Source organism: Rhea americana, unplaced genomic scaffold (assembly GCF_003343005.1).
Source record: "Rhea americana isolate MKP2758 unplaced genomic scaffold, rheAme1 scaffold_422, whole genome shotgun sequence".
Taxonomy (NCBI): Eukaryota; Metazoa; Chordata; class Aves; order Rheiformes; family Rheidae; genus Rhea; species Rhea americana.
The window spans coordinates 239,532-254,055 of record NW_028186560.1 but is presented as its reverse complement, the minus strand read 5'-3'; the positions used below and the strand labels follow the sequence as shown (position 1 = coordinate 254,055).

The 14,524-nt window shown below is 41.6% G+C and overlaps 1 protein-coding gene across 1 annotated transcript in view; it reads right to left on the bottom strand.

Annotated features, from left to right (window-relative positions):
- GAS7 (growth arrest specific 7) overlaps positions 1 to 14,524 on the bottom strand; it is a 69,937-nt gene that overhangs the window by 26,671 nt on the left and 28,742 nt on the right. The window contains exons 5-7 of the mRNA XM_085315223.1: positions 14,313 to 14,366; positions 4,310 to 4,399; positions 2,034 to 2,149 (exon numbers count right to left, since the gene is read on the bottom strand). Coding sequence (XP_085171349.1) covers positions 2,034 to 2,149; positions 4,310 to 4,399; positions 14,313 to 14,366 — 260 coding nt within the window. The remainder of the gene's footprint in view (positions 1 to 2,033; positions 2,150 to 4,309; positions 4,400 to 14,312; positions 14,367 to 14,524) is intronic.

Genomic DNA, 14,524 nt, shown 5'->3' with positions numbered 1-14,524 from the left:
GTCATATGAAAATTAACAGTTGGAAAAATCAAAATATTGGCCAGATATATCATTTTACTTGCTATCCTCTACTTTTCCTTTTCTGATTGCTGTATCTTTATTTATCTTGTTTCTATCTTTCCTGAATGTGTGTGTCAGGCGGAAAAAATTCAAGACACTCAATGTCTTCCAGCTTCCTATATAAAGCCTTTTTTCTTAGCTGTCTGAGCCTTGATTCCAGAAGGCTAATGTATAGATGGAGTGAAGTTTTCCGAACATGAATGATTCCTACAAGTTAAACATTCTTGATAGCAGTATTCCCTGAGCTACTTGATGATCATCATACAAACCTAATTAGCATTGCTTGCTTCCCTCTTAGTTAAAAGATGCAAATGCTGCCACTAAAGGCCTGAGTTCTTATTTCCTTAAGCRATCTCTGTAGCCTGATACCATCATCCTTCTTTTACAAACAGAGCATCTGTGAATCATTTGTTCCAACTGGAATAAAAAAAATATTTCTTTTTATAACTCCTATCTAGATCCTCTTCAACCTCAATTCCAAACCTTCTCTATTCCCAACAGACACTGAACTCTTATCTGTCTTTTCTTTCATAACATACTCCTCTAGCAACAACACAGACATGCCTCTTCCTAGTGTCAGAATAGCTTTCTTCTCTCTGTAGCTAGCCTATATGCATGTCACGCCAGCTTTGCCTCCCTCTTGAACGCTCCTTTCTTTAGTTTCTGTCAAATTTCTTTACATAAACCTCTCTTCGGAGCAGCTCTCCCCCTCTTTTCCTGGCCATTCCTATAACACAATTCTGCTTGGTTTCTCCTCATCTTATAGCTTAGCAAGACTACTTCTCATTTCTACTTTTCCTTTGCTAGCCGGACCTTTCTTCTCCCTGTCTTTTCTGGTCACAGGTTTTCATGAATCATACAGGCATCTGTCCTTTGGATCCTCTTATGCCAAAGGCATAAGGAACCAAATGTGGATGTTTAGCATTCTGCAGCTCCTGTGCCAATCTTTATTGGCTGTGCTATATTTCTCCCCTGTTCCCACATCCATCTTAGTAGAAAAGAGAGTTGAGGAAGGCAGAAAACAAACCACAAAGTACCTACCTATAAGTTCTGCCTGATTAAACTGCCCCATAAATGCCGTGCAGATTCCTGTTTCTTGGCCTGTTCATTGCTCCCACCACTACCGATCTAGATCAACATAGCCAAGTTACGACTGCAGCAGCTGAGCAGGAAAGTAATACAAGCAAGCACCAACAGTGAGGCGGTAGCTGAAGACAGTAGTTTCATCAACTGTTGTAGATACCTCCAGAAGGGAAAATGCAAATTGCTCTGCCACTCTCTTAGGAGTAAACACAGTTTGTTTCCTATGGGTTGTTCTCAAGTTTTGAGAGTCATTCTCAAGATGATTCATACTTGCTTGGACACATGACAAGTCATTTCAAATACTGATGACACTTCTTATGAGTAATGTCATATCATCTCCTCTACATAGGTTCAACTGTGCATCTATAAACTGCTTGTTTAGTGCACAGTACACTTACCATTTCAGCAGAGCAACGGACCATGAATAGCAGTCCAGCTTCACTCTAAATATTGGTATTCACCTTCGTAACCCATGTTAGTACCAGGTGATAGCTTTTTATATCTTCTTCTAGAAACTGCATCTATGCTCCATGTCAGCAAACCACTTCTCTATTTCCCAGATAAAAAGATTCTTTTCTAAATGTCATTACTACTTTATTTCCCATGCCCATGCTTTTCCCTTGAATCTATAATTCAGAATCTCCTTGGTTACCCCCATATAAAAAGGCTAACTGAGGTTGGGCACAGCAAGAAATAGGAGAGAGAACTGTACTTATGGAAAACTGGAGAGTTTGGACGGCTATTAAAGAAATATGAAATGTGCTTTAAGAATTGGTAGCGTATCTTTTACATAATTTAAGCTAAGTGATTAACATACATAAGGAATAACAAAGTCAGAAAAAAATATATATTGTCAGAAATACTTAATTTGATAGCAAAGTGCTAATTACCTTTCTCGAATAAACTCTGCCATTTCTTTCTGCATTTGTTTCCCTTTAAGTTGCTTTTGAAGAAGAATTTCAAATCCTGATACTGTATTGTTCCCTTGTGAATCCTTCTTATCAGCCTGGAAGGAAACGGAAGTTCAACGAAAAGATATGAGGATCAAAAACATACACAAGCAGTTCTCAAAGGCAGTCTGAGCCCTCGACAGAGCAACACACAACAACAGTGTCAAAACAGCATTTTGCAGGAAGCACCTCCTGYGATACAAGCTGCTAACTGCAACATCTCAACCCCTCTCAGAGGAACRTATCAACAATTTCTCTTTCCCCCTCCTCTTATTCCCAAATTTTTTTTTAACAAAGTTTTATAGATATCTTAAGCTGGCATAAGACTGTGCTGCAGCCAAAACAGCATTCTTGCCTTCCCTTCTGCCCATGGCCTTTCATACCTGATAACTCCCATGGGCTGACTCCAGCAAGCATGAGCCCTGAAAACTCAACCCTGCAAAAAAAAAAATGGATCCTGGAGCTAACACAAGGGAACTTATGGGAACACACAGCTGGAGGAGCGGAGAGGACTCTACAGCTCCATCCAGTGGCAGCACAATTTTAAATGAGCGTCAACAAATTGTAAAATTCTACCCCAACTGATCTGCACCCGAAGAAATATAGCCAGATCTCACAGCTTTACTGCCAGACTAAAACAGCAACTTATTCAATAGCTTCCTTTATTGCAATTCATTCAGTCTTTCACTATTTGTTCACTACACAGCCCTTTTTATGCCTTGTTTCACCCTTGTTTCACCTGACTTCAGGACTGCTACAAAAAGGAACAATAATAATCTTTCCCTCTGCTCATTCTTTTCTCTCTCTGCTTTTCATTAATTCACAACTCCATTCACCAACCTCTTCTAATGTATAGGTTCAGAGAATGTTTCTCTAAGGAGTACAGTTTTTGCTCCAATATCTTGAGTGATATATATTATATATTTTATATATATATACACATATATAAAAAGCCACTTTAATCAACACATGACATTTCTAACATGTTTGGCCACATGCAGGCCACATGCTAGATACTGTGCAGCAATACATTACAAGCCTGAGACGACTAGATGAGTTGATCAAGGAAGGAGAGTGAGTCAGAGACAGATCATAGATTATAGGGCTGAAGAGAAGGAAGTCCTGGGAGCAGAGCTATGGAAGGATAAAAGCTTGCAAAGCAAGGCGATTCTCAGTCAAGTTACACTGACAGTAGGACATGACCAAAAACAGTCAAGAAGCCAAGCAGTGATTTACTTTACATAGAAAGAWCCAAGCATAGCAGTGTTTTCTAAAGGACACATATGCAAGAAATAAGCCTACAAACCATTTCTGATTGTATGGCTCACTAGGATAATAAGACTGGCAGCAACTGAAGAAACTATCAACTTTGACATAGTAACATAACCATTTACAATCGTGTTAGTGTATTTTAGTAAGTTACTGCAATTCACCATAATCTCCTGTGCACGCCTARAACAGAAACATTTAAGTATCCAAGACTGGAAGTGTTGTTGAAGTTATAACAACTGAACAATTTTTTTTTAAAGTGAAACTGACTTTTTAAAAAATTGAAACAGTCATTAACTGAAAACACAAGTGCAATTCATAAAATTTCCATTGTTGAGGCATTATTTCCTCAAAAAAGTATGTTCTCCAGTGGAGAAATTTTTCTGTCAACTTCACATTTAAGGACAACTGTATCATAACAAACGAAAGGTTAATTCGGGATCCTGCCTCTAGCAGTGGAGCTAAGAATAAGAGGGCACACACAGAATACACAGCTACTGCAGATTCCTTCTGCTGAAGGCTTCATTGAACTTACTGATTTAAGAGCTGACTTACTGAGTTTAATGAGCCTGTCCTTCACAAATTCCCTGTTTGTCATCCACCTCTCTATCCTCCTCTCTCCCCAGYTGCACTGCCTTTTCAGCTGAGATATTGAGATATTTAGGTTTTCCCACATCCTTTTCATTTTGTGACCAAAGCCTCCAGCCGGACAAGCTAAATCTGCCTTTCTGGGCACTCTGTTAATAATTTTCCATATTCTGAGACTGACTAGATGGTTTCTATGTGATCGTCACTGGGCTGCCCTCACTCTCCCTCACACTGCCCTAATCCACTGAAGTTCAGCCCAAATTCTTATGTACCTTTCAGTACAAGTCAAGCTTTTTGTTCCACTTTTGTTAAAGCTCAAAAGCTGCAATATGGCATGTAGCATGTGGCTGCCTACTTACCCAGAAATAATCGCAGTAGCTCCATTCTGAAGGTTTCAGCAATTGCTGCTCAGGCATTACGTCAGGGTGGGGGAAGGTCACRCAGTTTATCTTTTTWWAAAAAAAARGRAAAAAAAAAGAAACAGAAAAGGACAGTTAGAAAGTAGTTAAAACTATTGTTGAGAAATATGCAAATAAAAGGTTAAATACACACACTTCAACCAGAAAATCTACCGTGCATGCACGTCAGGAAAGACGAATTAGTCGTTGCATGGAAACAGAAGGTAAGCGTTCTCAGAAAGCTCCTCAGAGCAAGCTGTAGAGTCAGCTTCAAGGAAAATAAACTACTGGTTTCACATGAGGAAAACTTGCTTGGTTCTGAAAGATAACCATACAAGCTGCTCTCCTAGATCCCTAACAAACCTGTAGTAGAAAAAAAAGGAACAAAAGAAATGCAAACTTTTAAAGAAACACCTAATAGTTCCATGAGCAGCAAACAGCACTGAAGCCACTGCTAATGGCAAATCTCATCAGAAAATCTTGATTACTTTAGTTCCCCACAGAATTACAAAAAAGGTAYTATTTCTTCAGTGCACAGCCCTTCAATCTATCTCAAAGACTTTTTCAGATGAAGGTGATACCCCTGCAAAAAAGGGACAGAAACTCTTTAAAGTCAGCTAATCTTCAGTGTGCAAAAAAAGCATAACACCTTGTGAGAATCCATTACGCAGTTATTAAACAAAGGCTTAAAAACATTCAAGTTCTCAGTAAATAGCTCACTACAAAATGTAGCCTGATAAAAGCAGAGGGCAAATGAAGATTGTTGCAACTACTGCAGAGTAACTCCAGACTTACTTAAGCCCTTCAGGGGAATCATCAGCAAGAATCAGTGTTCAGTAAATAATGTGTCCTAAAGTCCCTGTTGAGCAGGCACATTAAAAGCAGTCCCTCTAATCAAACCAATGGGTTCATTAGGCACAATGGGTACTTGTATATTAATCAAAGGATTAACAGAAGTTAGGCATGGAAGAGACTCACAAATGTATGGTTTTTTTTTTCTTAATTAAATGTTCAGGGCAAATCCAAGAACAAAGTTGTGGATGGGCTTCCACAGACAGACCTCAGGCAGTACTGCTTACATGCAGTAAATCTGCCTTTAGGCTATTCAGAGAGGATCAAAAAAAMACAGCAATATGCTGCAAAGTGCTGATCCCGTATAAACTAACAATGCCAGATCAATGCACATAAAACCATCAGTTGATACAGCACTGTTCGAACAATCTCGCTTTGGATCCCTATTGTCTGCCCAGGCCAAAGTTTCAGTGGCTGTCCTGTATGTAATGCAAGAGCTTTCTGACCGACTCTTCATCCCCCTTGCCCAGAAAGATCACTGTTTCTAGAGCTTACCAACTCCATTTAACAGCAGGCTCAGGACCCTGTCTTTGTGGTTTCTCTGGCAATCACCCTAGCTAGATTCTTTCTAAGCTTCCCTCCAAACTTCTTTTCCATCTCTCACCTTAGTTTCATCTGACCAGGAGAAGTTTAGAGACTGTGATCCCAACTTCCTAAACACTTTTGCATTCAGCAGTTGTGCAAAAATAAGACAGGGTCTCCTACCCAAAGCCTAGCCTCTAACAGGGCACYCATTGCAAAAAGTTGTTCATTCTGGACAAGGAGCACTGGTGAAAACACCTCCCACCTCTTGCATGATCCTGTATCAGAACATATCAGGAATTACAAAACTTCGACACAGTTCAGASTCAAACATGCGTGAGACAATTGCAGGACAGCAAACTCTTCTGCTAACACTTCCACAGAGCACTTCTTGTCCAGGCATTCAAGGTTTCCTATGGCATGATGGGAAAAGCAGAATCATACTCAGCTGGGCTTGCTTAGACTTTGGTGAAGAGRCACCTCCACTGTCCTAAGCAGACCTGAATCACTATCACAGTGTCAAGCACAAAGGCCATTTATGACAGAGGTTTTGCAGGGGCTGCCTTCCATCTCTGCTAACCTTCTTCTCTCCTGCCTCTTCCTTGTCATCCTAATTATCTCAGGATGGCACTGAAAGCCCATCTTTGCCCTGGTTTTCTGGTTAAGTAGGTTAGGTAATCTTCCCTTCCCAATTCAGGGACCACCAGACCTAAAGCCTGCAAACAGAGCCTACTGTCTTCCAGAATAAGCCCACACACAGGAGAAAAGCCAGCARTAGGTGTGTCTAAACAGCTATGAGTGTGTGCCACTTCTTTGTCTAGATGCAGAAAGAATCTTGTGCCAAGCCAAGCCCAGAGATGTACTTAAATGAGAGGACAGCTAAGCTACATTAGCACGAGGCATCACTGCAACAAMGACAGTGCTCAAAAACTTGACCACATGGTCCCAAAGCCAAAGGAGCAGCATATGGCAAGTACGGATCAGAAATACACTGCAACAGTTGCCATAATGCTCACGCACCTCAAAACATCACCCGATAACAAACAAATTAAACCACTTTGACAACAACAGGTCCCAGCCAGATGTTCTTTTATTATGTCTTGCGTCCAGTCACACTGTAACCTGCAATACTATGGGACACACACACACATACCTGTAAAAGCATTATCGTGAGATTTTGCTATTTTTGGAGTGTCTATTTTTTATGTGAATGGCTACTCAGTGCTTGAGCTGGCTCCTGCCTGTTTTACAAAGATATCTCATAGAGAAGATCCAATAATAAATATGTGCTACTCTGACACCAGTGCTTAGAATGAAAGTAACACAAACTACATTTCAACCGTAAACCCTTAATCAATATCTAAGGAGGAAATTGTGGAAAATACCTTCTCTGCTACATCATCCAGCTGAGAAAGGGTCTCCTGGACACAAGATCTATATGAAGAACATGAAATCTCCAGAAAATGCATTCACAACTCTTTCTGTTTTAGTTTCACTATTTAGTGGATGTATCTGTGTTTATTTATTGCCTGTGATCTAATATCTAGAATGCTAAATTTCTTGTGGAATTTTCTGCTGATACTCATCTCAGCATTATTTCAGGCTTGTGAGCATGAACAAGTCTAGTTTCACAGTCTGCCTGTAATTTTAAAAGCACCATCCACAAYTCACAATCAGGAAACAGAAGCACCCACTATTCCCTCCCACCTGCCCTCCCTCTAAAAATCTTTACAAGCAAAATTTATCTATGCCCATCCAAATCACATGCATTACATGTGTTTTGGTGTGGACTAGTACTTGTTAGTTTTATCAAATACACATTTTGCATTAGTGATTTCAAAACAAGAAAGAGCAGGGAAAAAAATGTTCAAAAAACCAAGAACAGAATTTTTTCTAGGGACATCTAAAATTTTTGTCAGTGTTTCTCAGTAATTTATCAAGCAACACAGCAATAAGCATACAATATTAAAGAGTTCTGTTCTCGCAAATCAAAAGAGCTGAAAAGCAGACGTTGCAATTTGATGCGTGGATACCGGATCCAACCAAAGCTGGCACYTTCTCAGATGATGAAGGACTTGACTGGCCACCCTTCTTTTGTGCATATCCAGAGCAAGGAAAGGTTTCTTGAGCAGTTCTCAGGCACTAGCCAGTTAAAATATAAGGGGCTGCAAACATGTGTTAGTTTAACATCCTGTTGAAAAAAAGCTTAACTCTTTTCCTCCCCTGCAGTGAGTTTTAGAACTGAGTGACTTCAGATGCTTTAAAAATACTAGCTAGAAACTTCACGTCAAATTGCTATTTTCAGGGCACAGACAACCAGACAGCCTCCGACAAGCACTGACTCAGAAGACAGTTGAAACAACACACAATAAAAATATACCTTTTAGATAAAGAACAGGTTGTACTTTATTGCATCAGTTAYCAAGACTAAAACAATGGCTGATCTCAAGTCGCTCTTGTTCCTTACTGTGCTTCTTCACTGACATGGTCACATGCTATTTTGCAAATAATACAATATATTGTATTTTTACCTTTAAAAAAATGGCCTCAGAACCTGCATACAAGTGCTTTGTCATTTAGCATAAAAGCCAACTGCTTAGTGTAAGTGATGAACAATTTAGGCCATTTTCTGACAGCAAAGACAAAGGAAATAAGAGTATGGTTAGCAATAAGTTGTTTTATGTACGGCTAGCAGTTGAGCTTTGAGGAGGAGCTTTTTTGGTTTTACCAGGTCAGTCCCACTATTGTTTTGGGTGTTTTTTTTTTTTTTTGACTGATGCCAAAGAAAACCAAAATACTCCTTTCAAAATACTCCTGAAGTCCTGACCTTTATCAGTCACATTATTAAGCAGTTTTATCAATTCTATCAAGAGTGATATCCACTCCCTACTCTACTGACCTCTGATCTCTTTAATTACATACCTGACAGTGGATGAAGTTAAGAGCAAAATCCAAATTCACACAGTAAAAGTGCTGATCTCTTGCAATAATGGTGACTAACCTACCAGGTCTGAATGAAAATCATGCAGGAAGTGATTTTTACAGCTGTGACTGCTAGCAAGAAACCAATCAAATTTAAAAAATGTACCTTGACCTAATGACAGGGCTACAGAACTTTGAGAGAAAACAAAGCACTGTGAGTTGCATTACGTTCAGGCAGATTTCACTTGGACCAGCTCAGATGACAGTCAACCTCATTATGGTATTAAGACCCCACCAACCTGTTCACTAATAAAAATAATTATGTTGTCAGTTTGCAACAACGCAACCTCAGTTCAAAGACAACAGCAAGGAGTACTCCAAGCATAAGCTAAGAAAACTGACAAAAGGAAAGCAACTCGTACCTTCAGCTGCCAACGAACACTAATAATGTGTTTGTTAAAGCCACTGAATTGCAAAGATTAGAAAAATTTACATAGGCAGAGAAGATATGCTGCGAAAAATGTGCTGACAACATAGCTGGGGGTGGGGAGGGAAGGAGATGAGCAACACTATCTGATGCATTTCTCCGTTGTGTACCAAACTCAAGAAATAGATAAAAATACTTTTGCCTCTATACCAATAAAGAGAAAAAGCAATTCTTCATTTTGCAGCTACAAAAATATTCCAACTCATACTTCACATGAGTATATTATTGGCAGTGATGGTAAACAAGTAATTTATTTCATAGGTGTCTCTTGCTTATGTTTGAGTTGTAAGAGGGTGACAAAAGAAGAAAAGTCGCATGGACTCGGACGGTTGTACAAGATTTGTACCAAAACAGTATGCTTGGCAACAATAAATGCTAATGTGTTGAACATGCACATGCATTTAATAGATTCAAGTACACTGGAGGCTTTTAAGAATTATCAGCACTCGCCAGTAAACGAGATAATGCTCAGTAACATGAATAAAACCAGGATAATTTGATGAAGGCTTAGATAAGCCTTATGTATTTAYTACATAAAGCACTATATAAATAAATTCGCAGAGATCAGGCAAGCTTACTTTGTCATGCTGAAGCAAAGACACTAAAGAGGGGCAACTATTTATTCATTTCTTCAACTTAGAAATGCAAGTTCTTTTTCCTGGCCTCTGTGCAATCTCAGCACCTTCAGCAACCTGGCCAAGCTGTGTTTGATTTACCTCTAGCATTTGCTTTACAACTTCAACCGAGACCTGAAAACAGAAGTACAGCAGCTCATCCCAGTAAGCATGCTCTAAAGTCACCTACCAAAATGGAACCATGCCAGYAAAATAGGCAAATGCAAAGGCTACAGATCTCAGGAACGCTTAAGCATAAACTAAGTCTTGAGCAGTTTTAACTCTATCATGACAGGGAAGGTCAGGCATGCTTATACTGAATCTTGAGTGTCTAGGCAACTTTAATACCAAGATTTTACAAATGGTCTGGGTGTCTGCAAAGTACTACTGCAACTGAGGTAGAACAGAAATGGAAAACAACCAACCAAAGCAAGGAATTTTTGATAGCTTCAGCCATATTATCAGTGTCAGGGTAGAATGGAGAATGGAACTGAATTACTAGGAACCTCATATTTTGGTAATCATAGATGCAGAGCACAGCCACAGAATATACTAAGCTATTACATGTAGGCTACCCTGTCTTCCCATCTGCAGCATGCATTCATTTATGCGTCCAACATAAGAAATATAAATGTTGGCATTTTCCATACCATGCCTTTCCTTGTTAAGACATTAAAGTGTTTTTCAGAAAGAAACCCACACATGAGAAAATTATCATGCAGAAATACAACACTATCAGATACATTTGGAAGGTTTCCTGCTCTTCAGATGAAACACAGTGCCTCACAAATGAGGCATATGMATTATAAATGTGAACTCTGATACCAAAATTACAGCCTGAATCTTGCCCACCACAGAAAAATGTAGTGGTTCACACAAACCTGTGGATGTGCCTCATGCCCACCTTGCAAGGTACCTCTTATTTAACCTACAAGTTATGAATGCTAACAAGGATCCTGATCCACCASCCCTAGCACAGAGGGAGGAAGCCAGAGGGAATGGAGCTTGGGGATGAATAAGTGCCTGATATACTGTGAAAAAAACACAATTTCCCACTCTCCTGCACCCACCTCCTCCTGTGTACAATGCTCAGAGCTCCTCACCACCACCACCATCTCAGTTGCTAGGAAGAGGAGTTCTCCTCCAGCATCAGAGGAAAAACACTTGGAGATTTCTTTGTTTCTAAATGATCATTTACAATTGTTTTCATTTTTATTAGCAAGTTTACCCAAGAAAGCAATTTTGTKTCTTACAGAAAGAAGATCATCTTCACTGTGTTGCTATGAATAACAACAGAAATCACCATGGGAGCCCATTCAATAAATTAAGCTCAGAACTAGAGCAAGAATAATTCCTGAACATCTTTCCTCCTTTCTTAGCCTTAGAGGAATAAGAGGGTACTCTGCAGCATGGTCAGAAACAGCAGATCCTGGTATCTCCAGGACAGGGACAGAAAATGAATTYAGTACCTAGGAGCCTATCAATCAACAAAATCTCTTTCATCTATGGTCCAGGAGTTCCAGCTTGTACAGGTTTCCCAATCAAAATTTGGACTGCATCACAGAGCTGAGAGATGACAGATATCAGACGACAAACGATACAGGTTAAAACTAGCAATGTGCACCTCAAAACTGTGTGAAAAATCAGTGCAGGCAACTCTATTTCCCAAGTGAGCATCAATAATTTGTATAAATGGCAATTTCGTAACGGTTCTATGATCTAATCCCAGTAAGAGAGTTTCTTTCCAAGGGAGGAAGAGAAATGAACAGCTTTGGAAACATCTGTTTACCAAGGAGAAAACACTTTCCTCTTCTTGTAGGGTGYATTCGGACAAAAAATACTCTAGCCTACAACTGCTTTCAGGACTGCCAAAAGTTAGAGTAACCCATGCTCCCAACCTACTCTTTGAACTTATAAAAGGCARCTACATTCCCAGGAAGGTGGCAACAAATTCTTACTCCTCTGCTGAACGCACTGAGACAGAGAGCAGCCAGACTGCAGCTGGTGGTTGTGGTGGCATTAACAGACTTCAGCAGCTTGCACAGCCCAGGACTGCTGTTTGGAAGGAGGTTTGCTCGATTTTGAACCCTCACATCAATCACCTAATTCGCCTTTGCAAGAAGAGCAGCTACTTCCTAACMACTCAAAGACCCCAAAAGCCTGACCACTCAAAAACCACAAGTCAGGGGCATGCTCACCGCTCTGTTAACCRGAATAGCTCAGCATCAGCTTGAGCAGTGCTGAACAAATATAATCTCCTGCTGGAGGTAAAAGTTACACTGCTTTGCCATTTACACTAAGCATCAGAATAACCTCTTCACAATACTTCCTTGATGCAAGCAATGGCTTGGGGCAAATAGCTGTTAAATTTAGCTTGTTTTTGTCTGTCTGATGCACCATATTTTAAAGCGTAGGACTTCTGCTAGAGAAATGCATGTGTGTTGATCCTTATATAACATTCAACACTTCCTTGATTTGCAGACGCTACCAGATGGCACACAGGCCAGCAGATAAAACAGTAGAAAACTACCCTCAGTGAACAACCTGAGTCCTCACCCCTGGAAACAGCGAGTACTGCAGAAATACAAGTGTTTTCACACTTGTAAGGTGCTCTGAAACACAGAATATTCTACCCAGAGGCCATGTCCAGTCCATCAGGACAAGACTTTCAAACTGTGGTCTCCTGCCTCTCAGATCCAGATAGGGAGAAGGCTGTGAACCAGTTAAATGGTTCAGTTTTCCARTCCCAGCCACCACGTCCCTGTAGATCCTGTAACTTACTCCCCAGGACATTTGCAAATCTGTCAAAACCTATTGTGTTAGAATTATTTCATAACCACACCAAACYACCTATACATTAACTTAGTAACAACACATTTTTCATTGCTAATGACACTAAACACTAGCTACATGGCTTACACTCCAGCCCCATCTGAGACATCTATGCATATTCCTTTTGATATCTCACCTGTTGTCATCAAAAGATCAGGGAATTATGCACACTAATGGTTAAAGCAAGAAGTTACACTTGATAATGTAGGTAAGGCAATAATGTCCTTCTTGTAACAACAGTTATGCAATTAAGTAACAATGCATAACATCAAATTATTCCTTCTGTTTCCTTGGATTTTACACCCTTCCAATGCTTACAGGTTGTAAGCATGTTTGTTCTCTTTCCTTTATCACTGTTTGCTCATTTATCTTCTCTATCATTTCCTTTTAAATACGTCATTCTATTTCCAGTTATATTTGTTAATCTCTTTTGATTTCCATCCTTTTTTTCAAAACATCTTTCCTGTACTGAGGAGTCTAGAATTGCRAACTATGTTCCAGATGAGGTCCCTAGTCATACAGAAGATATGTCTTTAAACRTGATATTGAGAACACCTTAACACCTTAATTGAATCAGCTATATTTAATTATTAATAAGTAMATGCAAGATTAACTGCATACTGACACCTGAAATCTTTGCCTACACTTTCTATCACAAATCTCTGAYKGGACACTTTAGCACAGAAAAATACYTTTTGACACCTCTTTKAAGAAAAGAGAAAAATTCTAGTCTGGAAGAGTAATGATTGGTCTCCTTAACTTTTGTTTCTCCAACATTTCAATACTTCTCCAAGTATTCAGGACATTTTGGGGCAARGGTGAAGAGAAATTAGATAACAGGCTAGTAGGTGTTCAGGATGCTTCATCCAGAGCCAGCAGCTTTGGAGAATGTACATTCCCAGTTTCAGCTACTTCCTTAATTCCTGTTCATCCCAGAATCATAAGAAAAATGTTGGAATTACACTTTGAAAATCTCTGAGGACAGAAATCCTAGAGCCTCTCTGGGACTCTGACTTASTGCTTATCCAGAACAAAATTACTCATGGTGAAGAATTTGTTCCTTACATCTAACTGGAACTTCCCTTGTGACAACAGGACCCTCACTCCTGTCTTCCTACTGTGCGCCTCCGGCAAGAGTCTGGTTGTAGCTTCTCTGTAAGCTCCTTCTACGTGCCAGATGTCTGCAAGGAGACCCTCCTTCAGCCTGTCCCCTGCGGGCTGCACACACCCAGCTCCCTCAGCCTCCCCTCACACATCACTCGCACTCATCCTGGCAGGCCTCCGCCAGCCTCTCTCCTTTGCATCAGCGTCTCCTGCGTGCTGGGGAACGCCAAACGGGATGCAGCCCTCCAGATGCAGCTTCGCACGTGCCAAGCGGAGCGCCACTGCTCCCTCGACGTGCAATCTCTGATCCCGCGCATGCAGCCCAGGGTGCCGTCGCGGCCCACCGCCCGCCTCCCCCCCAGCTTGCCGCCCCCCAAMCGGCCGCAGCACTCGGTCCCCGGCGCAGGGCTGGGTGGTCGTCGCCGGCTCACCGCCCCTCAGCACCGAGCGCCAGCCAGTTCCGTGCTCTGCCCCCGACAACGGCTACGCTCCTCGCAGAGCCCCCCGCCCGCACTCCCCGGGGGCCCGGGCAGGGGCAGCGGCGTGCCTCCCCACGCTCCCCCGACGGCACCGCCGCTCGGGCCGACCCCGCCTGTCCCGCCCCATCCCGCCCCGCCCCGTCGGGACTCACCGTCAGGCTGCTCTCCTTGCTCTGCCTCCGCGGCGCGGCCGGGGACCCGGGGCTCTGTGGACACAGGCGGGGCGCATCGTCAAGGGCGCTCTCGGAGCCCAGCATGGCGGGAGCGAGCCGTGGCACCCGCCGCTACGCGGCCCCCATAGCCCGGCGCCGCGGCTCGACGGCGGCTGGAGGCTGCCAGTCCGCGCGGCCAGTGGCGAGCCGAG